At 42.1% G+C, this 27,111-nt stretch overlaps 1 protein-coding gene across 6 annotated transcripts in view; it reads left to right on the top strand.

Annotated features, from left to right (window-relative positions):
• The window catches only part of HECW2 (HECT, C2 and WW domain containing E3 ubiquitin protein ligase 2), a 206,983-nt gene extending 180,322 nt beyond the window's left edge, over nucleotides 1-26,661 (top strand). For 4 of the 6 annotated variants that reach the window (XM_081193300.1, XM_081193301.1, XM_081193302.1 and 1 more), the window contains 8 exons: nucleotides 9,318-9,470; nucleotides 11,681-11,779; nucleotides 12,968-13,097; nucleotides 14,912-15,058; nucleotides 16,864-16,978; nucleotides 19,388-19,473; nucleotides 21,589-21,701; nucleotides 24,816-26,661. In XM_081193300.1, coding sequence (XP_081049426.1) covers nucleotides 9,318-9,470; nucleotides 11,681-11,779; nucleotides 12,968-13,097; nucleotides 14,912-15,058; nucleotides 16,864-16,978; nucleotides 19,388-19,473; nucleotides 21,589-21,701; nucleotides 24,816-24,927 — 955 coding nt within the window. In that variant the 3' untranslated portion in view covers nucleotides 24,928-26,661. Of the gene's footprint in view, nucleotides 1-9,317; nucleotides 9,471-11,680; nucleotides 11,780-12,967; nucleotides 13,098-14,911; nucleotides 15,059-15,117; nucleotides 15,352-16,863; nucleotides 16,979-19,387; nucleotides 19,474-21,588; nucleotides 21,702-24,815 lie in introns of those variants that run through there. The other 2 variants (XM_081193304.1, XM_081193305.1) reach the window with 2 other exon arrangements.
• The last annotated feature ends 450 nt before the right edge of the window (nucleotides 26,662-27,111 follow it).

The following is a 27,111-nucleotide window of genomic DNA, read 5'->3' as shown; positions in this document are numbered from 1 at the left end:
GGCCAATCTTCTCAAGCATGTGGGCACGCGATAAAAATCTTAATTCGGAAGAGGCGCACTCGAAGATTAAATTTCCTTGTATTGCACAATATATTATTGTTTCTGGTAGTCATGGGGAGGAACAAGGAGCTATTTTGGTCATGCTGACAGAAGGAATCCCAGCTGAACACCCTTTTAAGCTTTAGAAATATCGCTGAATATTTCTCCCAATTTTCATGTATTTGGCAGCCATGACGGCTAGAAACGTGAACTTAAAAAAATGAATAAAACTGAAAGCTGATACCTTCATAATGCTTTTGACCTGTAAAAAATGCTTTCATTTAAGAGAATTGCACAAAACGCATGCCCATTCCCTCCAGGCCATATTGAAACAGACTTAAAAAGTAGAAGGTATGCAGGTATTCCCTATAACTCCTGGTCGTTTGTAGTTCCATAAAGTGGAAGAACTTATAGGGACATTTGTTATTAAAGAGACCAAGTCTAGTTTAGAGAAGTCCAGCATTAAACCCTCATGCAGATGTTTGTCTTATAAGAACAGTCTTGGCCCATATGGTACGCAGGCAATTCACCAATGAATAAAGGTTCTACATGGTAACCCTAGTGATAGGTCTGTTTTGCCACTCTCCCCAATGTGCAGTGTCATGTCAATGGCATCCGCATATCTTTCAACATGCCCCATTGCAAGCTTACCCGGGAGATGTCTTCAGGCTGGGTTAACATTTCTCATCTTGCCCAAGCACAGAAGGAATGTTAATGGCATTGCTGTGCTGATGATGATTAATGGCATCCTTTTTTAAAACACACACACAACCTTAAAATATTGCAGTGCGGGAGTTCAAGAGACGTTCTTTCCATTCATTGGTGTTAATACACAGATTTCTAGTATAAGCTACCTTCATTCACTATCAAAGTTGTGGAATGAATAACTGTGAATCAGGCTAACCTGTCTGGTCCTGAAGGTGTAGTAGAGGCAATGTTTGTATTTTCTGCTTGGGTTCCAGCCAGCATTACTCACTTTACAGTGCAAAGCCTCTCCTCGTCTACTCAGAAGTAAGCCCCATTGAGATCATTAGGGCTTACTATCAAGTTGAGTGAGTAGATGATTGCAGCCTCATTATCTCCAAGCTGCCTGAACTGGCACTTGGACATCGGAAAATCCAGTTTGCAGAGTTACACTTGGTTGGTGCTGTTGGCTCAATCCATTCGTGGAAGAAAACCACATTTCATTTATTCCCAGCCAGCCATATCTATTTCTTGTTGGCTAGATGTTGAAAGAGCAGTGATATATATACGCCATAGAATTCTACAAATGCACCTGTAAAATAAAGTTTTGCGCCAAGAAAAAGCAACAGATGCAGTATATCACTGGAGGTACCTTGGTTGGGGCTTGGAGGGGCTTATGTGCTTGATATTTTTAATTACCGTATTTTTTGCTCTATAAGACTCACTTTTCCCCTCCTAAAAAGTAAGGGGAAATGTGTGTGCGTCTTATGGAGCGAATGCAGGCTGCGCAGCTATCCCGGAAGCCAGAACGGCAAGAGGGATTGCTGCTTTCACTGCACAGCGATCCCTCTTGCTGTTTTGGCTTCTGAGATTCAGAATATATTTTTTTTCTTGTTTTCCTCCTCCAAAAACTAGGTGCGTCTTGTGGTCTGGTGCGTCTTATAGAGCGAAAAATACAGTAATTTATTTAAACTTTTGCATGTTGCTTTTCTGCCTCATATAAAGAAGACCAAGTTTAGTTATGCCCGGACAATAATGCAACCACTTGGATATGTATGAGAGTCAGAATGGGTGAGAACGGATAGGTCTCATTCCGTTTTTTGTCAAGGAAATATAAAAAGGTTCATCTGAAGTTCTTGTTGTTTGTTTTTGTTTTTGTTTTGCAAAAGTTTGTTGTTTAACAAGGAAGGGGTTTTCTCTGCTACGAAGGGAAGCTTAACACTTTCCTGCCGCATTGTTGAAGGTGTGAATAAACTACAGTAATCGTGCAAGGCTTCCATTTTCTAGAAATTGTAAAAAGTGGCTGTTAACAGGAATCATTAGCAGGGTGAAAACCAGGATACAGTGGTGCCCCGCAAGACGAATGCCTCGCAAGACGGAAAACTCGCTAGACGAAAGAGTTTTCCGTTTTGGAGGTGCTTCGCAAAATGAATTACCTATGGGCTTGCTTCGCAAGACGACAATGTCTTGCGAGTTCCTGCTGGTTTTTTTCCCTTCCCCCCCCTTTTTCTAAGCCGCTAAGCCGCTTATCAGCTGATCCGATCAGCAGATAAGCCGCTAAAAGCCGCTAATAGCGCTAATCCGCTAAGCCGCTAATGGGCTTGCTTCGCAAGACGAAAAAAACGCTAGACGAAGAGAGTCACAGAACGGATTCTTTTCGTCTTGCGAGGCACCACTGTATAGCAACTGGTCCTGTCCAGCAGAGATAGCAGGAGCTCAGTCTTGAAGGGTTATAATGCCAAACTCTTGAGGGCAGTGCCTTGAACTGGGAGCAGTTTTGCATGCCTGGGTATTGTGGAGGAACAGGAAACGGCCTGCACTTTTTTGCTCCTTTGTCTCATTCCAAATGTGTTGCAACACCTCCTCCTGAAAGACATGTGCAAGACTTGGCTTACTAGAAAGCAGAAAGTAAGCCTGTGTCCTCTCTGCTTGGCACAATGCTGCTTTCCAAATGCCCCCAAAGGTAATCCCTGTAATTACGTTGTCCTTGGCGGTTTGTTTGTTTTTTATATAATATTTTATTAAGTTTTGACAATAAAAGGTTTAGAAAGATGGAAAAAGCAAAAAAGCATAAAAGATACAAAGTTATAAAATACAAAAATACAGACATTAAACACACAAAAAGAAATAGGAAAAAACACGTATGAAAAAAAAGACAAAAATTCCCTCTTTCTTGATTTCTCCTCTTTAGTTAACTTATTTTCCTGACTTCCTCACGTCTCCCACTTTTGTATCCCTTTTAGAAGTTGGTTCAGCAAATTCATGTCCTATTAATCTGTCTATTATTAATCCAATCTTACATTTTACCTTGTTGCTAGAACCCCTGCAATTCATTTCAATGTCCTCAACATTCAAAAATTTTACAATATTTCTGCAAATAAATTTTAAATTTCCTCCAATCTTCTTCCACCGACTCTTCTCCCTGGTCTCGGATTCTGCCAGTCATTTCCGCCATCTCCATATAGTCTATTAGTTGCATCTGCCATTCTTCCAAGGTGGGTAGGTCTTGTGTCTTCCAATGCTTTGCAATGAGAATTCTTGCTGCTGCTGTAGCATACATAAAAAAAGTTCTATCCTTCTTTGACACCGATTGGCCAACTATGCCCAGGAGAAAGGCCTCTGGTTTCTTCGGGAAAGTATATTTAAATACCTTTTTCAGTTCATTATATATTATTTCCCAGAAGGCCTTAATCCTTGGGCACGTCCACCAAAGGTGAAAGAATGTACCTTCAGTTTCTTTACATTTCCAACATTTGTTATCGGGCAAATGATATATTTTTGCAAGCTTGACTGGAGTCATGTACCACCTGTACATCATTTTCATAATATTCTCTCTTAGGGCATTACATGCCGTAAATTTAATCCCGGTGGTCCACAACTTCTCCCAGTCAGCAAACATAATATTATGTCCTATATCTTGTGTCCATTTTATCATTGCAGATTTTACCGTTTCTTCCTCAGTATTCCATTTCAACAGCAGATTATACATTCTTGAAAGTATCTTAGCATTGGGTTCTAACAATTCTGTTTCTAACTTTGATTTTTCCACCTGGAAACCAATTTTTTTGTCCAAGTTATAAACCTCTCTTATTTGAAAATAATGTAACCAGTCTCGCACCTTCTCTTTAAGTTTGGCATATCTCTTGGCGGTTTTAAGACCCAAACAACAAGAGGCTGTTGTTAGCATTAGACAAGAGTATACTGAAAAAAGCGACTAGGCAAAACTGCAATACGTTGAACCAGTTCGTATGCAAGAGGGGTCAGAAAGAACAGTGAAATCAGACATTTAGAAATAGGCGAAGAAAATGCAACTCTGCCTAATCCTGGTGGTAAGATTTGGCATTAGGGTTCCGGATGTAGAATAATTATCAGTCCGTATTCCAAAGGTGCACTTACCGTATTTTTCGCCCCATAAGACGCACCGGCCCATAGGACGCACCTAGTTTTTTGGGGGGGAAATAAAGGGGGGGAAAAAATTTTTCCCCCCAGGTGCGCTGCGCTAATCCCGAAGCTTGGGGCGTGCGGAGCTCAAAACGCCCCAAGCTTCTGGGTGCCGGCAAGCAGTCCGCTAACCCTGGGAGAGCCGCGCGGCTCTCCCAGGGCTAGCGGACTGCTGCGCTAATCCCGAAGCTTGGGGTGTGCGGAGCTCAGCGCGCCCCAAGCTTCTGGGTGCAGGCAAGCTCTCCGCTAGCCCTGGGAGAGCTGGGTCTCCCACAGCTAGCGGATAGCTTCCTGAAGCCTGGAGAGCGAGAGGGGTCGGTGCGTACCGACCCCCCTCGCTCTCCAGGCTTCAGCGAAAGTCTGCATTCGCCCCATAAGACGCACACACATTTCCCCTTCATTTTTGGAGGGGAAAAAGTGCGTCTTATAGGGCGTAAAATACAGTAATTCTAGCCAGATAGCAAAAAAGGCTGCCTCATATTCCAGCAATCAGGAATGCAGCTTAACGTTCACAGGTAAGATCGTCAGACAAGTCACCTGGTGACTGACATCATGCAACCCATGTGACTTGGGGGCCAGTCATAGGGCACCTCATGTGTAAGCTACGTCTGTACCAAACTTAATTAACTGCTCGCATTAGAACAGCTTTGGGTTTAGGCAAGAAGATGTGAGCACGAACCTTTCTCCCTGTGGGAATAATGGCTATGAGTAGGAAATCTGAATGGTCCGGTCCATAATTTGGCTCGGTGGCTCATTCTATGTAATAGGGTTAGCAAACTTGTTGATTCTGACTGGAAAGGTTTGTTCAAAGGACAGGAATCTTTAAGAAAAAAACATGATTAATTGAAGTTGAATTAATGTTTTCTCAGGCTTCAGGTGTGTAGGCAGCCAGGACACAACAACCTTTCTATCGAGCTTAGTGGCACTTTGCTTCAAAAGCAATATAAAATAACAAAGCAAAAACAATAAGGTAGGATCTCTCTTTTTAAAGAGCAGCCGTTGGAACACAGCACCATGGAATTTTTCAAATGAGTGTGAATTTTATTTTGTTGAAAGTTGCCTTGGGTGTTTTTGCTGCACCTGCCAACAAACTTAGTGATATTGGTGTTTTTTAAAATGATACACATTTGCCTGCCTCATTATCATACCTATCATCTCTCTGAAATTAGTCTTGTGCAACACGAACTTCTGTGGGTTTTCATCTCAAATTTACTATCTCAGTCTGGGACAGAAGAGGAAGCCTGCTTAGTAAGTCAATTAGTTAGTAGGCTAAGTGAGTGAAGAGTGTGCGAATGCACGTTCCATTCACTCATTTTTCCTTGAGTTACACATTCAAATAAATCACATGTATAGATTTCCTTAAGACTGTTTGTTTTCAGTACAGCAGATGGGGAATTGCATATTTGATTGGGCTCTCTCATCAAACTCTGCTTTGCTACAGAAAACAGACATGTCAGTCTGGAAGATTCTAGGCTAGAATCCTTTCATTCATATAGATAGATACATAGATATATAGGAACCATTCAAATTCAACTTAATTAGAAATATATAATGCATTGTCCAAGGCTATTCACTTGTGATTCAGCCAGGCTTGTACATGGAATGTTGTTAAATGGAAAATATTCAGCACTCTGTGCCTTTCAGTGGAAGAAACATATTTATGCTAGGTTGGAAAATCCTGCAAATCAAGTCCTTTCAAAAATCACATGCCAGCTTTACAGAATAAACTGTCTTGGATTATGAATGGAAAAGAAATTTGGTTAGGTTCTCAAACCTACCTAATTTGCACTTCCTGAAAGTGCATGTGAACCAAAATGCAGCTGTCCTTTGAAATTAGCATTTCTTCAAATTTTATGATTCAGTCCTCCAACCAGAAATGTGTACAAAAGTGCATATCTTAGGGGAAATGTGCCTAAAAATCCATATATTAGTGAATGTAAGGTTAAAAATCAACAACCAGTATGAGAGGAAATTGGTTGCAAAAATGTGCAGTAACATGTTGATGAATTTTGATGAGGACAAGCTAAGGCTGAAATGTGGTGAAATGTGGTTTATGCTGGCAGAACAATTCCATAACAAAATGTGTTGTGTGATTAATTGTTATGTTTATTGTTAAAGTGTTACACTGCTTCCTATAGCTGTGAGCTGTGCTCCAAGGATCATTCACCAATAGGCAATGTCCCTCAGCCAGGCCTGCGTCCTTGCGCTTAGCTATTCTTAGGAAGTTTGAAGAAAAAAATATAGGGGGTTATGATTTTTCCTCAATGGACTCAAAAGTCAAGCCCTCACAGCAGCTGTCCCTCTGCTCTCCATCTCAATCTCCAGTAGCCAAGCAGAGCAAGTCCATCTATCTCCCTTAGAGCCTCAGATCTCTGCTGAGCAAACGTTCATTGTTTTGCCTACTCTGAGCAGTTGGGAGCAGAGCAGCCAACATCCTATTGGAACTGAAGACAGTGTAACAACGTAAGAAGCTCCCTTATAACTGAGTTAGTCCATCCAGCTCAGGATTGTCTAACCTGACTGGTATTGGTTCTCCAGGGTTTCAACCAAGGGGGCCTTTTCACTCCTACTTGGAAAAGTCTGGGGTTGGATCTGACTTTTCATTTGCAACATTTGTGCTCTACTACTGAAGAGCACGTGGGACGCGGGTGGCGCTGTGGGTTAAACCACAGAGCCTAGGACTTGCCGATCAGAAGGTCGGCAGTTCGAATCCCTGTGACGGGGTGAGCTCCCGTTGCTCGGTCCCTGCTCCTGCCAACCTAGCTGTTCAAAAGCACATCAAAGTGCAAGTAGAAAAATAGGTACCACTCCAGCGGGAAGGTAAATGGCATTTCCATGCGCTGCTCTGGTTCACCAGAAGTGACTTAGTCATGCTGGCCACATGACCCGGAAGCTGTACCCCAGCGCCCTCGGCCAATAAAGCAAGATGAGCGCCGCAACCCCAGAGTCTGTCACGACCATGAAGAGCACATGGTCAGGGCCGTTCCATAAGACCAAGTGAGGTGCCTTCCTCAGGCGACAGGGTGCATGGGGGCATCACATCCCAGTGTAGATTGTTTTCCCCCACTTGTTCCCACTCTTCATTCACCCCTTTTTCCCTGGCGGGAAGGGGGCACCATTTTGCTGTTCGCCTTAGGTGCCAAAATGTCTTGGGCCGGCCCTGACTGTGGTGAACTGCTGTTTCACTGTTCTCAATATTGACCGTTACCCTTTCCCAGAAGTCCAGAGTGAAGTGAGAGATCCTTTTGCCTAGTTGCTAGGTGGAATTTCTTTGCACGTTCCCAGCCAGATGGGAAGATCTTCCGTATTAATTTCCTTCTGTGGGTTTTGAGCGGTGCTGAAAAATGAGCATCCTGAGCGTGGAGCTGGAACTTTGTAAATTTCTTAATCCTGTTTGTAACATCATACTCATGCGAATTGGGGTCCTCACCGATGGTTTCAATAAAACAAAGCATGGAAGCAAAATATCTGAGGAACATGACCTGCTGTTGAGTATTAACCGTATCTTCTTTAATCTCCTTGGGTTATGAGCCCATGAAGAACGGCAAGACACTGAACTTAGCTCACTGCTGTTTAAGTCAGATAATCTCTTCAATGTGTGTCCACTTAACTGTCATCTGGGAAGTGAATTTCCTTATGTTTCTGACAGTTCAGGATTACTGGCCCTGATAAACAAAGGGTCTAAGTGAGTTGTAGCTCCCTTAACAAAATGCAGAACCCTGAAGGAAGGGGAGGGGAAAATAAGTCAAGTAAAATGACAGCATCAGAATAATTTCAGTTTATTCTTAATGGAAAAGATATATTGTGAAATTGCAATATTAGTTCCATTGTGCAAAGGTGCAATGTGGAGATTAGTATTTTCCATTTCCAGCTTTGATCTGTGATATGTTGAAAATTGCCTAGCATGTATTGGGATGTGCCATTGACCGTATTTTTCGCTCCATAAGACACACTTTTTTCCTCTTAAAAAGTAAGGGGAAATGTCTGTGCGTCTTATGGAGCGAATGTGTGGTCCCTGGGGCTGGGGGGGGGGACCGGGCTTCCCCCGCCAGCCCCGCAAGTTCCGGGAGCGGTGGCAAGGCTGCGTGCAACCTTGCTGCCGCTCCCCGACCTGTTCTGGGGGCTGAGTTCAGGGGAAGCTCAGGCTTCCCCAGCCCCAGCCCCACAGCTAAAAACAAAGCCAAGGCAGCGAGCGGGGTGGATCCCGCTCGCTCCCTTGGCTTCTGCCAAAGCCGCGCGCAACCTCTCCAGCCGGGAGAGGTTGCGCGCGGCTAAAAACAAAGCCACCGCAGCAAGCGGGATCCATCCCGCTCGCTGTCTTGGCTTCTTTGCTCTTTGGCCTGGGGGGGGGGATAAGATTTTTTTTCTTGATTCCCCCCCCCTAAAAACTAGGTGCGCCTTATGGTCCGGTGTGCCTTATGGAGCGAAAAATACGGTATTTATTTATTACATTTATACTTTCACATTGCCTGGAAGGAGCTCAAGGCGGCACATGCTTAGTTCTCCTCCTCCCCATTTAATCCTTACAACAACCCTGTGATATCGGTTAGATTGAGAGCGAGTGACTGGCTCTTGGTCACCCAGTGAGTTTCATGGCTGAGTAGGGATTTGAACCAAGGCCCAGAGCTCTTAGAAGAACTGGAGATGTCCAAAATAGAATTTAGGAACAATGCGTTATTTTTCTTCTGAACTGAAGTGCAGTTGAACCAGCCCCGTGCATGGACAACCATCAAATAGATAACATTATACAATCTCTGTCTTTAAATGGGAGATGTACAATTCTGCTACAATGCAAAATTCTCAAGTGGAAATAAGGAACAATAACCGAACTTAGCAAAATGTTAAGTAATATAAATGGTAATTACCGTATTTTTTGCACCATAACACTCACTTTTTTCCTCCTAGAAAGTAAGGGGAAATGTCTGTGCGTGTTATGGAGGGAATGCTTACGGGTGGCATGCCTACGGATTTTCCTCCTCTAAAAACTATGTGCGTGTTATGGACAGGTGCGTGTTATAGAGCGAAAAATACGGTAAATAAAACATCATGGGAAGTATCATGGGAAGTAGTCTTACAGAGAATATAGGCTTAAGATGTGTTTTAGTTCATTCTTGCATAATAATAATAGTTTTGTTTTGTTTTGTTTTTCAAAGGCTGGACTACAGTGGTCCTTCACGGGAGTTTTTCTTCCTGGTATCAAGAGAACTCTTCAACCCATATTACGGCTTGTTTGAATATTCAGCCAACGATACTTACACTGTGCAAATAAGCCCCATGTCTGCCTTTGTGGACAATCACCATGAATGGTAAGAATGATGAAACATTATTATTACTGTCTACCCATAGACCTCTAATTTTGACATGTGTTTATTTAGTTGCATGAATAGGGTCCCCCGAAAGAGCTGTACACAGGGCCCCATAGACCATAAATCCAGGACAGAGCATTCCTAGATTTCCAGTTTTCTGCCACCTTCTGAATTTCAATCTTTCAGTGTGGGGGAAAATCCCCAAAACAAACCCCAATCCATCAGAACACAAGCACAACCAGAAATCATGGCTTATCTTTTGTCTTTGATCAGCTTCTCGGACTGAGGTGCTGTTCTAAAACTTTCATTCTTTTTAATTCACCAGTGAAATTTGCAAATGTTCCCACCCCACCCCCCTTTGTGTTAAATGTTGCTCTTGTTTCTTGCATGTTCAGTGTGGGGATCAATGAAAAGTTGTGGTTTCGTGAATGACTGGTTAGTGTTTTACCAGCTCTATGGGGATCCACATTTGTATTAGAAAGCAAACAGCCCGATAGCTGCAACAGAAAGCCACTCTGTCAATTCGGATGCAAAAATAACATTAAATACAGAATAAAGTGGGCCAGAAAGAGATTTCAAACAGTGTTTACTGCCTCTCATTGGGCTCAGCCCTTTCCATGAATACAGATTAGGGAATTGGGGGAGGGGGCAGAGATAGTGACCCATTTTCTTACGCAGGAAGAAACAGTGTCATTCCCAACACTATTTAGGACTATTCCGAATTAAGTTTTGTGTTTGTTTTGTTTTTAACTGTGGGGCCTGTATAGCCTGAGGCATATTTCAATGGGTGCCATAAGAATGTGATCTGATATTTTTAAGCAAAGAGGTTGATGTGTTGTGAGTTATGTTGTTTTATGCATGATTAAAATATATACAGTGCTTTTTTTCTAAAAAAATAAATTGTAGGGGTACTCTCATTTTCCTACTCATATTGAAATACTGCCCCTCAATGAGGCCAAAATTAGATTAACAAAACGTTTAGGGGTCTGCATACCCCCAGAAAAAAGCACTGTGTGTGTGTGTGTGTGTGTGTGTGTGGTGTGTGTGTGTGTGTGTGTGTGTGTATGGTGCCTGAGTTACGCTTTTTGCACAGTAAATAAATAAGTAACTCAGACCCCTGCAGGCAGAGTTATAGTGGCTTAAGGGGACTGCATATATGTATCAGTTGGCTTCCACAAACTTGAGTACGCAGCTGTTGCTCTAGGTCTTCCTGTTGTCTTATAATATCTCCCCAATCCCTGGGGCTATGAAACTGCTTTTTCAAGGTTTTTATTTCCAAGGATCCTGTTGCTTTGACAAGTTGCATGTTGGGCAGAGATCCAGAAGATGAAGGATTTTCTCCCACCTACACCTAGGACCATAGAAGGCTGTCTTAATACTGAGCCAAACCAATTGGTCTAACTAGCTCAAGGTTGTTGACACTGACCAGGGCCGGACCTATCCCCAAGCCTGCAAAAACCTTCACCTCCCCCATTTTTTAAAAAACTGTCTTTGCAATTGTTAAAGGCCCCAAAGCTTGACCAGAAAAATCTAGCACCTGCCTGCCCAGTTGGAGTTACTTCAGCCATGGAGTGACACATATTGAATAGAGAGGATATTTCCCCCAGAATATTTTTCCTCTTGCTCTGAACTCATAAATATCGATGTGCCATCTATCCTCAGCGGCTGCATTTCTTGCCATTTCTTAATTTTTTTGAAGGACGGCCATTGTATAAAGAAGCTTAATGAAGTTTTTGTTTCTAAAGGACCACGTGGAAATGTGATGCCAAATACAGTGGTGCCCCGCAAGACGAATGCCTCGCAAGACGGAAAACTCGCTAGACGAAAGAGTTTTCCGTTTTGGAGGTGCTTCGCAAAACGAATTTCCTATGGGCTTGCTTCGCAAGACGAAAATGTCTTGCGAGTTCCTGCTGGTTTCCCCCCCTTTTTCTAAGCCGCTAAGCCGCTTATCAGCTGATCTGATAAGCTGATAAGCCGCTAATAGCGCTAATCCGCTAATCCGTCAATGGGCTTACTTCGCAAGACGAAAAAACTGCTAGACGAAGAGAATCACAGAACGGATTCTTTTCGTCTTGCGAGGCACCACTGTAATACTAACTGAATGTTATTTTAACAAGCGTATTTAAGGGGTTTTAGTGGATAGTGCTGTAAAGGCTCATCACTGAACAAAAAAATAAGCCCGATCCGCTCTCTTAATTTCTCTTACGCAGGTTCAGGTTTAGTGGTCGAATCCTGGGTCTTGCTCTAATACACCAGTATTTATTAGATGCCTTCTTCACACGACCATTTTATAAAGCCCTCCTCAGAATGTGAGTATGAGTCTTTTTCATGGTGAACCTTCTGTCAATTTCTTGTCCACAAAATAGGTGTCTAATTACAAGCCCAGTTAAGGCCTGCTATAATGATATTGATTGCTAATGAGGTCATACGAATGCTTTATCATCAAGAGGTAAACCTCGGTGTATGCAGTTGACTATTGAAATATTTTGTTCCTTGTATGAATTCTTACTTTGTATTTTTGTGTTCGTAATCTTGGTATAAATTTACAGTTACAGTGGAACCTCGGTTGTCAAACGCTTCGGAAGCCAAACAATTTGGAACCTGAACACCAGCAACCCAAAAGTGAATGCTTCCGTTTTCGAACATGTCTTGGAAGTCAGAACAGCTTCTGGAGCGTGTTTCTTCATTTATTAAAAGGAATTTGCTGACTGGCAATTGTGCCTTGGTTATTGAATGGTTTTCCGGAACGGATTACGTTCGACAACTGAGGTTCCACTGTACCATATTGAGCAGGCAAGGCAGTTGGAAGGTAGAAATAAAAGACTTTGCTCCCTGCAGTTGTCTAACCCTTACTACATATTAATAGAGCAGGATTTCTTCTTTCTTTTTCCAGAAATAATTAAATTGAATGCAAACAATAAATTAATTTAGACTGTATAAAGTGGTCCCTAGTTGTAGGTTTGGTCATTCGCTTTGCTACAGTAGATGCATGGGGGGAACTGAAAGAGGAAAGATGGATTTTGTTCCGATTTGTGGGAAATAATTGTAGTTATGGGTACATGCAAAGCTGGCATTAATGTCAGCATGATCTCTCCGATCATGGAGGGCTCCGGTTCCTAATGATGACCAATATATCTTTGAGTAGGTAGGTAAGTGTGTGCAGACTCGTTATTTTGGTTAAAATCAGCATGGGTGCAAAATGAAACAAAAAATATTTTGTTTAATAAAAAGATTCAAACGAATAAGTTATATAGGACTTTTATGATTTTAATGTGTACTTGGGGGAAATATATACATCAGTAATTAAATAACTGCTTTTACTATTAAGATAAATTAGTACTTCCAGATTCCTTTGAGCTTAAGTGGTGGTTCTTTGGATGTGTCTCTTTGCCCTTTCTAGTATTGTAAGAATTTTCTGTCTTAACTTCTCTTCACATGCTGCCTCTTCCGCCACTGCTATCATTTCCACTCCTCTAATTTATTCTTGTTTATGTTAGACTGTGTGACCTGAGTGACTTGGAATACCTTGATGAGGAGTTCCACCAGAGTTTGCAGTGGATGAAAGACAACGATATACATGATATCCTAGATCTCACATTCACTGTAAATGAAGAAGTCTTTGGACAGGTGTGCGCAATTTTTTTCCCTCTGAAAACTACATAGAAAAACTTATTTTTAGTTTCATTTCTATATTCTCTTCCTTTATATCTCCTTTGTTGAGATGTAATGTCATTGGTGTGTTGTTTCTGCAGGTTTCCTTCCCTCTCGAATAAAAAGCTGTTTAATGTTAATGTTCAAAACTCTGTATTATCAGTTACCGGTCCAGCACAGCTTTAAAAGGCTGCCTCTGATACTATATAGTGTTGTGAGCTTCTTGAGATGTGAAAATGAGCAATTCCTCTTTTATTAAAGTTATCTGGACTCTAAAGTCTGCACAGATGCAGCTGAGCCCGGAATTGACCAGACTCATTTGTCCAAAATCAGATTTACAATGGTACCTTGGTTCTTGAACTTACCGTATTTTTTGCACTATAACACTCACTTTTTCCTCCTAGAAAGTAAGGGGAAATGTCTGTGCGTGTTATGGAGGAAATGCCTACGGGTGGCATGCCTACGGATTTTCCTCCTCTAAAAACTACGTGCGTGTTATGGTTGGGTGCGTGTTATAGAGCGAAAAATACGGTAATCTGTTCCATTTGACCCCCCAAAACCATTCGAAAACCAAGACACTGCTTCCGATTGGCTGCAGGAGCTTCCTGTCTCCCCTGAAAGGTTTGGCAGGACGTTTGGCAGGAGCTTCCTGTCGGACATTTGGCTTCCAAAAAACCTTCACAAACTGGAACACTTACCTCTGGGTTTGCAGCGTTTGGGAGCCAATTTGTTCAGGAGCCAAGTCGTTCTAGTACCAAGGTACCACTGTATTTACATTGACTGTTGCTCCTTGTCCAAATTAGTAGCTGTCATTCTAGCATTTAAAGGTAGCAAGTGCAACAGAGAACCACTTGACTCCATTGAGATTTGTAAGAGTTGAGTGCCCAGCTTTGCACTTCAGTCCATTGGGTGTCTCGGTAGCAACTGAGGGTGCCAGGCTTTCTCTTCACCGCTCTGGCAGAGCCACTCCATTGTGGAGGGATCCCCTAACTTAGCAGACAGTGGGTAAATTTTTCCCAGGGATTCTTGAAGCCGGGTAAGGAGCTTGCAACTTGAGGCCTGATTCATATGTTACCGCTGCAGTGCTGCTGCCAAAAATAGACATGTATGGTCTGGGCTCCACATCACAGTATCTACCCGCAAAATGGATTGTGTGGCTGCTTCCTATGTCATTTCCAGTGGTGGTAATGCAGACTCAGCACTCCCTTGGGAGGTGATTTGAGTTGACCTGCCTAATGGATGCTCAAAGAAGTTGCCACAGTGTTGTTGAGCTCTGACCACATGGAGGCATTTCTTTGGCACCTCTTCAGCCTGCAGCAGTATTGCTATGAATCAATTTCTCTTCAGTATACATAGATGGGTGGGGTATAAATACATTATTATTATTATTATTATTATTATTATTATTATTATTGATTACTTTTGCAACTCTGTGCTATTAACTTGCCCGGATGGGAAGGAGTGATTTGAAATTCTTTGCATGCGTTGCATGTGACTTCTTGTTGCAGTGTGTGTGTCAATATTAGAAAGCTTCATTTCAATAATCTCTTTAGAATGTGAAGGCTTGTTTGTATATATCTCTTTGGGTTGGGGGGGGATTTCCTGCTTTGTACTTGATACCACTGGCCCAAGAGGGAGTTTTCGGCTCCTTTTTTTTTAAGCTGCCTGGGTTTCACCACTTCAAATAAGAATCTGCCATTGGGGGAATAAGTACAGCTTGATAATATAAGAAGCTCAGCAGATCAACAGATCCTTCTTCCTAATGTTTTGGTGGTGGTTTGCCTTTTAAGATTACTGAACGAGAACTGAAGCCTGGAGGTGCCAACATCCCAGTCACAGAGAAGAACAAGAAGGAATATATAGAGAGGATGGTGAAATGGAGAATTGAGAGAGGTGTTGTGCAGCAAACAGAGAGCCTAGTGCGTGGATTTTACGAGGTAAAAAAAACGCCCCAAAATATTCTGATTATGTTTTCAATGTTTTACGTCCCCCCCAGCATTGCACCATTCAGCAGGATTATTCGCAAGCCATGATTAATGCATCTCCCACAACTGACTAAATTGTCCTGAAAAGCATTGCATTGTCATTGGTACTACTGCATGTGCAGAATTCATCATTAAAGCCATGGAGTCAGGTAACGAAGGCTACCTTTTGTAAGGAACTGGGAAATGTAATGATCACTATTCGTGCTGCTAGCAGTCAGCAACTAATGCATGAGTTGAGGAGCCAGTCATTTAGTCTGGACATAGCATTTCAATGTATGTTTAGAATATTGTACTGGGGTTATTATGTAGACTTTTGAGCTGCTCTGAGGCCAGCTTGGTCCAGGATCCTTAAGAGATCGTGCTTGGGAATAGGTCATTGGTCACCAACTCCCTCTTGTAGTTGGTGACCAATGACCTATTCCCAAGCACAAGCTCATAAGGATTCTTGATATTACCATGGCAAGGACCTTCATCTATCTCTAGCAGTCAGTGGCAATTTGTGCTAGCAGTAACCCTTTCAGAGACCAAGGACCCGCCATCTTGCTGACTCCTTCCTCATCCCCGCCCACCCCACCCCCACTATCCACATAATCTGTGCTAACGCATTAAAAAAAAACCTTATTGTTGTAGGATGCGGAAACTCTCAATTTATTAGTGGTTCCTGGGAATCGAATAGCAGTGGAGTAAACCCTGTTTGGGGCACCTTAATACTTGATGCTGAGGTTGCACTACTGATCTCCTTTATCCTGAAGTTATTTTATTATTCCTTGCTTTATAATTTTGCTTTGCAAATACTGATGGATGGGGGAAACCCCAAGTATTTTTCTTTAAAAACTTAACTGCTTCATCCAGATGTTCCGCACAAAATGATAGCATTATGAGCTTTGGAGAGTGGAGATAGCATGTGCTTTTAAATATGCTGTACCACTGAGCTTTGTATATGAAAGGTGCCAGGGTTAGCCGCTGGCATCTCCAGATAGGGCTCAGGAAGATTCCTGTCTGAAACCTTGGGAAACTGTTTCCAGTCAGAGTAGGCAAAGAAGTCGTACCTTGGTTCTCGAATTGCTTAGTTGCCGAACAAATCAGCTCCTGAACGCCGCAAACCCTGAAGTAAGTGTTCTGGTTTGTGAACGTTTTTCGGAAGCCGAACATCCGATGGGGCTTCCACTTGAGTGCAGGAAGCTCCTGCAGCCAATCAGAAACCGCGCCTTGGTTTTTGAACAGTTCCTCCTGGAACAGATTAAGTTCAAGAACCAAGGTACCACTGTAAGTAAAGGTAAAGGGACCCCCGACCATTAGGTCCAGTCGTGGCTGACTCTGGGGTTGCGGCGCTCATCTCGCTTTACTGGCCGAAGGAGCCGGCGTACAGCTTCCGGGTCATGTGGCCAGCATGACTAAGCCGCTTCTGGCGAACCAGAGCAGCGCACAGAAATGCCGTTTACCTTCCCGCCAGAACGGTACCTATTTATCTACTTGCACTTTGATGTGCTTTTGAACTGCTAGGCTGGCAGGAGCAGGGACCGAGCAACGGGAGCTCACCCCGTCGCGGGGATTTGAACTGCCGACCTTCTGATCGGCAAGTCCTAGGCTCTGTGGTTAACCCACAGCACCACCTGCGTCCCTTAAGGTACCACTGTACTGGTGGACAAATGCCTTGATTTGTTAAGGCAACTTACTATGTTCCTGTACAGTAATGGGCAGAAAATAAAACGAAACAACAGCACATATCATTTGGCTATGTTTATTTTCTTTCCTAGGTTGTTGATGCAAGGCTGGTGTCTGTATTTGATGCAAGAGAATTGGAGCTGGTTATTGCTGGCACGGCAGAAATCGACTTAAGTGACTGGAGGAATAACACCGAATACAGAGGAGGTGACACCTACTAAAATATACATATGTACATAGTTAGATTACAGTTAGTCTGGCTGGGTGGTCACAGTCTGTATAAACCAGGAGAGGTAAAGCTGCTGTTGGTTCTTTTTTTTTTCAAGAGTCCAGTAAACTATTCTAATTTAATTTCAGGCCTTCATCTGTTGCAGTGTAATTTTAGAAAGCTGGTGCTCACACTTTAAGCTTTACTTCAGAGAGCTTGGATTTCCCCCCACTTAGCTTTAGGAATGGGGTGGGCATTTCATCTGATAAAAGAGGTAAAAATTCAAAACAGCGGAGCTGGTGAGACCAACTAGGTTAATCTGGAGATATAAAGGTATGCTCAGTGTTAATTTCTTACAGATGGTAAAGATGGCAAGAGTTGGAAGAGGTTAGGGCTCTCCAGTGAAAGATGAAAAGCCTCCATCTTCAGATTTTATTTTATTTTCTGTGGCAGATATCTTTTGAGTTTTGACATTTGGAGTTCATTCCTGGCACTTTTGAAAATGATTTAAAGTATTTTTTGGGGGGGAACCATTGGGATCAGCTCCTTGATAGAAATCGTCTGAGATGTCAGCATGCACTACTGAACACTTGCACATTGGTTTAGAACTCAAATGAAAGTAAAGTTATTAAAAATGTTGATGCATTCATATGTACAGCTAGGATTTAAAGTGCTGCTATAGCTAAGCCATACGCTGGCTTCCGTACTTAGGATTGCTCCATTATATATCGGATACATTTAAAACGTTTTCCGATTTCTTGTAATACATCCACCATTAATGCCTCTTCTGTTCCACTTTAAAAAAGTATTAAACCCTTGAACCATTTCCTGTAAAAATGGGTTGTTAGATATATCTGTCCATTCAAAAAAATGGATCTGGTATGACTTTGTTTTGGTACAGAATCCCAGAAAGCTTTCACCTTCATTTGTGTTGCCCCATGCTGTTTACAGCATTTTCATTTCCTTCTCTTCTGCTTCTCAGCACCATTATTCTTCCATTTTGCCCCTGTTTTCCCCATCTTCATTTATTTGTTTCTCGTGCTCTTCCCATCACCCCACATTTCACACACAACTAGAATCCAGAATATGAGCAAAACATATGTATACCAATATGTCTTTGCCGTTAAAGCAGACCCACTCCCTTGAAATTTCAAAGACGAAAACTGACACATGTTCCATTCCTCCACCTTTATTCCTTTGTTATGCCTCCTATTCAGGTTTCTTACCTGTACTGTCTCACAACCAGACTTTCCTCTTCTGCACATCTTGTGTATCTACCATGCACAATTCAAAGTGTTGGTGCTGACCTTTAAAGCCCTAAACGGCCCCGGTCCAGTATACCTGAAGGAGCGTCTCCACCCCCATCGTTCTGCCTGGACACTGAGGTCCAGCACCAAGGGCCTTCTGGCAGTTCCCTCGCTGTGAGAAGCCAAGTTACAGGGAACCAGGCAGAGGGCCTTCTCAGTAGTGGCACCAGCCCTGTGGAATGCCCTCCCATCAGTTGTCAAAGAGAAAAATAACTACCAAACTTTTAGAAGACATCTGAAGGCAGCCCTGTTTAGGGAAGCGTTTAATGTTTAATACGTTACTGTGTTTTAGTGTTTGCTGGAAGCCGCCCAGAGTGGCTGGGGAAACCCAGCCAGATGGGTGGGGTATAAATAATAAATTATTATTATTATTTATCATCATCATCATCATCTTACACCAGCATCTCCATCAGTCTTCTCAAATCTCTTTATTTTCAAGGCCAGGAACTGGTAACCCGTGGCTCTCTAGATGTTGCTAGACTACAACTCCCATAATCCCTGACCATTTTCCATAGTTGATAGGGTTGATGGGAGTAAGAATCCATCAACAAGTGGAAGGCAGACTCTAGGATTACAGATATGTCCACTAAAGTTCTAAGTTTCATGTTTTCAGATACTCAAGTTTAAAATGTGTGTGCCTATAGCAGGTGTAAAAGCTGATGGTTGTCCCCTGAAAAATCTTCGGAAGCAGGAGCCCAATCCTTTCCCATTTGCTGTTGCCAAGTATATTCAGAATTTCCAGACTTGGTAAAAATTTTATTTGGATAACTAGACTAGAGTCCGCAATAAGAATAGATAATCAGTTTTGAGACGAATGCAATAACTGTGCCCAAACCAAGTGAATACTACTATGTCATCATCTGGTGCTTTGTGTAGGTTTTTCCTCAATTGATTAAACAACCTTAATAATCCATGAAAATATTGATTTTCCTATGGCGGGGAGGTTGAAATTAGGATAGTAGTAGGCATCTTTTCTTTGTAGGCTGATTTCGGAGGCCTAAACATAGAACCCTGTTATGTTAATGTTCGGTATTTCACGTTTCTTTTTTCTTCTCTGGTAAAATGACCCCAAATGCTTTGCTCTTCATTCTCATCAAACAGGATATCATGACAATCATATTGTAATTCGGTGGTTCTGGGCTGCTGTAGAAAGATTCAACAATGAACAGCGACTCAGGCTATTACAGGTAAGAGATCAATTGTTATGTCAAACTGTCCAATCTAGGTTGATGCAACTGTAACGAAACAAAAAAACCTATTTCATGGCTTAATAGCTCACTCAGATCCGCTGACCACCCCCCCCCCCCCGGTTAATAAATGAAATTATAGTTCTAGGGTGTTTTGTCTTCTGGTTTAGAATTTTGATAATTAGGTTCCAGCAGAAGGAGCAAATTAGTGATTCATTCACAGTGGCATTTCCTGCACGTAACAGCTGTTAGGAGTGTAGTGATATCTGTGACTTGGATAGAAGCTTTGGTCAATCTCACTCCCTCAAATGCTGCTCACTGGAGTTGCTGCTAGTAGAAAACATCTGGGTGTTCTGCTTAGCTGTGGGTTTTTGAAAAGTGATTAAGGAATGACTAAATGTAAACAGAGAAATGTCTTCAAAGAGAACATCAAGCAGAATTCCCCAAGCCAGAAAAGCGAAGTAATGAGGAAACTCATCGGAGCTCCTGGAATAATGCATACTGGAGCAACATAAGGGAAAAATAAGGCTTCTTCAACTACTGCTATGGCTGTTTAACATACATTTTCTACCAACAGTGAACTAGGCTTCTCAGTCTCCTCTTCTTCCATATCTTCCATATCTCCTGTTTCTCTTCCCCTGTTGGTAGGTCACACCCACTCCAGAGCCAACTTCCTCAGCCAGGAACCACCTCTCTTCCTCCTCAAGCACCTCTGGGGGCAGTTTCTTTTACTTAACAGTGGCCTTGAGCACCAACTTTACCCACCACCTCAATGATGGAGAGTCCCTAGAAACGCCCATGAAATTAGCCAAGGGGCTGCACTGAGTCTCGGCGGTTCCCCTCCTTTTCATTAAGCCTTAAGGGACTGGAGTCATATCATTGGTGGAATTCATTGTTGGCAGCAGATGGACAGTAAACTGTCGTAGTAATTGTTGTATTTCCCCCCCCCCCTCCCTTATCTGTTGTTTGTGCTTAAATTTGCAAGTTACCTTAGTGACATGGCGAGCTGCCTCCCTGTAGTCACTTCCCATGTTACCCTGGTAATGCAGAAGGTCACCAGCTATGTGGGTTGCTCGAATCAGGCCAAACCTCCATTGTAACTACTGACATGGACATGGGAAATAGTCACATGATCAGCCACATGGTCTGTGTTTTACATGGTGCAACATGGAAGCTGATTGTGGCAAAGCAGTTTCGTATGGGCAGCCTTGCTGCAGAGGTAACACTGGAACTACGTGGGACGGTCACTATGCCATCATGTGATAAAATTGATAGCCTAAAATTTCATTGGAACTGTAATTTTATGTAGAAGATCAAAGCTGAGCCCAATAATACTCTAAACAAGCTGTCTCTGCATCTGCACAATGAACATACAAGAAAACACAAGCAAGTAAATTAATCCTGAGTTCAGTTCATGGGGTTTGGACCGTTTGCTCAATGAAATAAAATCAGGCAATCAAAATTTCCCTTCCTGATCCATTGCCAAGATGATAATGTATTCACCCTACAAAAGCAGTACCATATCTTGGCTAGGCAGACTCGTGGAAACAGCTGTTTACCTTTATCAAAGGGCTTGGATATGCCTACAGGAGATTTCCCTCCTCTTTGCAATAACGGTTGCTGTTCCAACATCTTTTGCATTTTCCTTGTGGCATGGAGGAAACTACTTGAGAAACCCAAGTCAAAAGCCCCCTGGAACTAATTACAGGTCCATCTGAAGCCCTGAGTGCTTCTTGTATAGTCAAAACGCGCCCTGTGCTGATTCTTCCTCCCTTCTAACAAATGCTGGCTCCAAGAAGTAAACAGCTGAATGCCATGCATGTTTATAGAATGTAAGCCCCACTGAGTTTGTCATCTTACTGGCTCTTGTCCTGTCTTTGAATATGTATCAATAGTAATTGCAAATGTGAAGCGGAATTTGCTTTTTTCCTTCACATACCACTGTGAGTTGCAACTCACAGAAAAACTTATTGATACATATTCAAAGATAGGACAAGTCAGTAAGGGGTGTGTGTTGGCCTTTATAACACAAGAGGCAGCCCCAAACATACACTAGATCAAACTTTTTCTTATTTTCCACAATTATCATTTATGGTGTATTGCTTTGGATTTCAGTTTGTTACAGGCACATCTAGTATACCTTATGAAGGTTTTGCTTCTCTGAGGGGGAGCAATGGACCAAGAAGATTCTGTGTAGAAAAATGGGGGAAGATCACTGCTCTGCCCAGGTAAAGTAACACTTGAGTTTCCTAAAACATAAATCCACTTGGTATTTAATAATTCAGGTTTCTATGGGAAAACCATGCTGTCTTAACTGATAAGCTGAGTTATTTCTATCATCAACTTTTAGAATTATGGGAACACCTCTTTAGAAGCCAATGGACAGATTGAACAGGAGCTGCCTCAAGAAAAGCTCTGCGCCTCATTTCTGCTTAGAGCTAACCTGAAACTAGTTTTTGTTCTTTTATTCTCAGAATGTGCCCCCATCTTCAGCAATTTTCCGAACTCAGTGCAAGCACCTCTGCTTTGCTTTGATGCAATTCTTCTCTGCTCCCTCCTCCTTTTCTCTCTTTTGTTCTTTTACTTATTCACCCACATTCCAATTTACTCTTATTAGTTGTGGCAACCTGCACTAGCCAAGGTTCTACACCTGACATGATGATGTCACAGAAGCTTGTAAACAAAACTATGTGGGTCATCACAGCCACTATGGTTAAAATAGAGTACAAGCCAACAAGACAGAGGAGAGATTGGCTGCATAATAACAGTACTGAGTGATATTTGTCATTCCAATGCTCTCTTTGATTATTATTTTTTAGTAACTCTAGCTGAAACTCTTGAATGTTTATTTGTTGTTGTTTTTTAAATCAAAATGATATTTGGTGATTATTTAAGAGTTAAAGCATCTACTATCAAGGGTATGTTATCAGAAGCAAAAAAAAACCCACAAAAAACACACCAAAGATTTTTGGCAGTATATTAATTACACTGTAGCCCAACCAAGACTAAAACTTTGTATGATTTTGTAATTCTGAAAGGGATTCTAAATGTTGATGTATCCAAGCACCTGGGGTACCTCGTTCCATCAAATTCATCCATTATGGGCAAAACCAAAAGGGTGAAAGTGCTGCTTTTAGAGCAAATATAAAGATTTCAGGATATTTGGATGAGAACGATCTGTTGTGGTTTTTCTGGCTTCTTGTATACACTGGTGGATGTAGAGAGGCCACATTCTGTAGACCACTTATAGGTCTTTTAGTAAGCGGTGCATAATGTTTGCTAAATAATAAATAAATAACTGCTGTTTTCCTGCATCGCCAAGTCAAAAGACCCAAACAGGCTGGCGCTGCCAGGCGATCCTATCCTTGGCTAACGGAGCTTTCTGTTCTGCACAGTGAAAGAATGTGTGGGAAGAGGTAGCAAGCTCACCTCTGGTAACCCAGCAATGCCATGAATATCCTCGGTAGTACTAGCAGCAGGCAACCTTAAGCAAACCATTATCTCTCAGCCCGGGCTCTCCTCTGGTGGGAGTAGAAAGAGCAGGTACCTATCTACGTCACAGTTTCAGTGAGAACGGCTGCGGTGAAAGAACTTGACCTTCGCGCAGTGTACGCTACAAAACAAATAATTTTAGCAACCCCCGGGGGAAGCTTTCCTGGAGACAAATCGGGTCTTTTTAATGCCCAGCGCTCCTGCTTTGCTGACACTGGGGCCACAACCTCAGCGTGATTTAGAGGTATTTGTAAGCGTGCGAGAGTTTGTTTAAACAAAGCGGGAGATAGCAACCTACCCCCATCCCCCCCGCTGCAAACTTTCAAGGAACGGCGCCTTGATCCCCCTCTAAACCAAGTGACCGTCTCAACCTCAGTTCTGAGCTGAATGAAAAGTGATTTGTTTTTATAAGTTCCCTGGCTCCTTCAGCCCTGGGCTGTACCTGCTTCAAAGGCTTTCCATTGCAAACACAGCAGAGTGCTGGCTTAGGCTGCCTAATATTAAGAGACAGGAAGCACCATTGGGTGTCAACTGGCTCTTCGCTATTACTGTTTAAAATATGGCCTTTTGCGCTCTCGTGGGCCCAGCTCTCTCAGGCAGCAAATATTTTCTTAAGATCTGACCTGCTGAAGCGTATCAGGATTATACTCATCCTCGTAGGTTTCTGGGGTGAAGTAGGGTCACACAATGACGTGGTGAGGGCAGCCATTGCTGTTCACATGTCTGTACCGTTCACATCTAACACACCTGCTTTTTAAAAATAGCTATATTGGTGAGAGGAACTGAGCCCTTTCCTTTCCTTGCACTGCATCATTTTTTCGTACTCCCTTGCCCCCCAATTCAATAATAATAATAATTTATTATTTATACCCTGCCCACTCTGGGTGGCTTCCAACAAAACACTAAAATACAAAAACCTATTAAACATTAAAAGCTTCCCTAAACAGGGCTGCCTTTAGATGTCTTCTAAACGTTTGGTAGTTATTTTTCTCTTTGACATCTGGTGGGAGGGCGTTCCACAGGGTGGGTGCCACTACCAAGAAGGCCCTCTGCCTGGTTCCCTGCAACTTGGCTTCTCGCGGCGAGGGAACCACCAGAAGGCCCTCGGCGCTGGACCTCAGTGTTCGGGCTAACAACAAATTTAAAACACTTAATTGATGCAACAAAAACAGCATAAAATACAATATAAAACATGAATAACAATAAATTCAGAATTCAAACATCAATTTAGGGGGGAAATCCATCCAATAAACATTAGATGATTACCAGGGCTAGCTGGCTAAATTAGTCCTATTTGGGCCAGCGAGGAGACCAGGGGAGAATTAGCTGTGGGATCCCAGAGTGGGTAATCTTCATAAAAAGGGGAGGGGAGGGAAGGAAGGGGAACAAAAGATCAGGCCAGGTTCAAATTGAAAGCCAGGTGGAATAGCTTTGTCTTACAGGCCCTGCGGAAGGAAGTTAAATCCTGCAGGGCCCTTGTCTCATGGGACAGAGCAGTCCACCAGGTCAGAGCCATCACTGAGAAGGCCCTGGATACTTCATGGATACACAAAGGCTCCTTTAGCTATGGAAGAGGTGGAGAGCATATGTCGGGCTCCATCTGATATAAGCTGTGCTAACTGGGGCTGATAAGAGCTAGAGTCCAACCACATCTGGAGGTTGGGTAATTCTTGAGTAATTTTGGGCTCCTGCACCCCACATCCCTGTTGTGTTTGTGTGAACAATTCACACAACCAAGTACTAAATCAGGGTATGACGGGGAAAGCTCTTATTACCAGTTTTCCTGCTGATTTTTTGGTGTAAATTTCTGAATTCCACTCACTTCCCCCCTGCCTCTTGTTCTTCCCCAGAGCTCATACGTGTTTCAATCGTCTTGATCTCCCGCCGTACCCATCATTTTCCATGCTATATGAGAAGCTGTTGACGGCCGTTGAAGAGACAAGCACATTTGGACTCGAGTAAAACACAAACCGTAGTGCCCAGCACCTTGGACCTTCCGTGCACCGTTCCTCAAAGAATACATGAATGCCTGCATTGCATTTCCTGGAGGAAAACCTGTTTTACAATACAGTTTGTGTGATGGAATTTTGTGAGTGAGCAAGGCTAGATTGGGGAGCTCTTACAAGCTCTGAAACATTCACACAAGTACATAACAAGGGATGTATTCTGTAGGGGGACACCTACAGTTCTCCAATTGACCTCTTTCTTTCTTTCTTTCTTTCTTTCTTTCTTTCTTTCTTTCTTTTGACCACCAAACTTTAATATTTGGTATAAATTAAGAATAAAGAGGCAGGACAACAAATGCTAAGCAGCATCAGGGGTACCGCATAAATTTTCCCTATCTCAAAAATGGATTTCACCCAAGTATTTGAACAGAGTTCAAGACAACATACGAAGTTCGGGTTTTTTTAGCCCACTGCTAAATAGTAGGAAGTCAAATGAAAAATGCTGGTGTGCGTGGTTTTTAATATGATAGAAGTTAATTCCCAATGGTACACTACTTTATGTCATAGACAATACAGTACTAAAATATGCTATACCTGCTTTTTACCTAAGACTTTGAGTGCCTGCATGGTGTGCACCGTAAAGATCAAATTTTCTGGGGCTTAATATGAAGGAAGTTGGCAGCAAGAATGACTTGCAGTTAGGTAGGTTGTACAAATGTATATGCAAATAGTGTCTTTAGCAAAAGATGAGCTACTATAAGAGAAAAATGATTGATTTAATGCTTTATACTGCATGAAAAGTGTTCCTTTTTTAAAAAAAACAACAACTAGACTTTGCCACAGCATATCAGGAAAAAAAACAACCTCTTACACAGTAACTTTTGTTTATTTTTGTAAAATCATGATATTGATTTCCTTAAATTGTAAATAAGAAAATAGAGGACAAAATACCTTTTTTTGAGTTCTTTTCACTTTTCCATGCTTAAATAGATATCGTTCTTGTGTTTGATTCTATAAGCACTCTCAAGGGATACATACATATATAAATATAAATATATATATATGCCTTTTATTTTTATAAGGGTAAGATATTCCCGAAACTATTTTTTGCACTGAATGTACCAAAGTCAAAGGGACATTGTGAACTGACTGGCAGAAAACTGCATCACTCGTACAAACCTGTAAGAAGTAGCTGGTTTAAGAAACAGAGCTTTCTTCACAGTGCCATGTCTGTAGATAATATCAGGACTGTGCACATTAAGTAATAATTTTGTAAGGCTCACTACATGTATAATGTGTAATATGCATTTATTTCAAATGTATTTTTATTTGTTTTGGTTTTCCTTTTTCTTTTTTCATCCATTAACTAACTTTATGGAATAGTGTTGAATACAGATATTTCGTATTTTCCCTGCAAACATTTTTCTTTTGTACAGCACTCTTACAAGCACTACAGAGGATCTGGAAAAGAAAAGAAAAGAAAAAAACACACAAGATGGTCAGCGCTTAAAAAGGACGAACCTTCGCTTAGGAACCTTCACTCACGTTTAGCAGCGAACCATCTCCAAGATGTAAACCGTTTCTAGTGTCTTTCTAAGCCTGCATTTTCACTGAGTAGTTTTCTTAAATAATGTTTATTAAAATGAAGTACTTTTTTCTATGATATATCTGAAAGCATGAATCCACCATGTCAAACAAGCATTTAATTTCAGAAACATTAAAAGGTTTGAGCCTATTCCTCGCAAGAATCTCCCATGCTGAAGGCCATTTTCATGTGTTGCAGTGGAGAGCATGGTATCCACAGTTTCCCTTTTATTCCCGTGATCATTAAGAAGGAACGCATTCCGCCGAAACAAAAGTTTCTAGGACCTACCAGCCTAGATGGTACCTATGGCTTTGCAAGTCATCACCGCGAGGGAGACAGATCTGAGACTAGGAGTAACCGCAGAACTTTCTCCCCCTTCATGTTAATAATAATAATAATTTATTATTTATGCCCCGCCCATCTGGCTGGGTTTCCCCAGCCATTCTGGGCGGCCTCCAACAAAACACTAAAATACAATAACCTATTAAACATTAAAAGCTTCCCTAAACAGGGCTGCCTTCATATGTCTTCTAAAAGTTTGGTAGTTATTTTTCTCTTTGACATCTGATGGGAGGGCGTTCCACAGGGTGGGTGCCACTACCAAGAAGGCCCTCT

Source organism: Podarcis bocagei (genome assembly GCF_964188305.1).
Source record: "Podarcis bocagei genome assembly, chromosome: 1".
NCBI classification, from domain to species: domain Eukaryota; kingdom Metazoa; phylum Chordata; class Lepidosauria; order Squamata; family Lacertidae; genus Podarcis; species Podarcis bocagei.
Note: the sequence above shows the minus strand (reverse complement) of the source record. Positions and strands in the feature narration are given on the sequence as shown.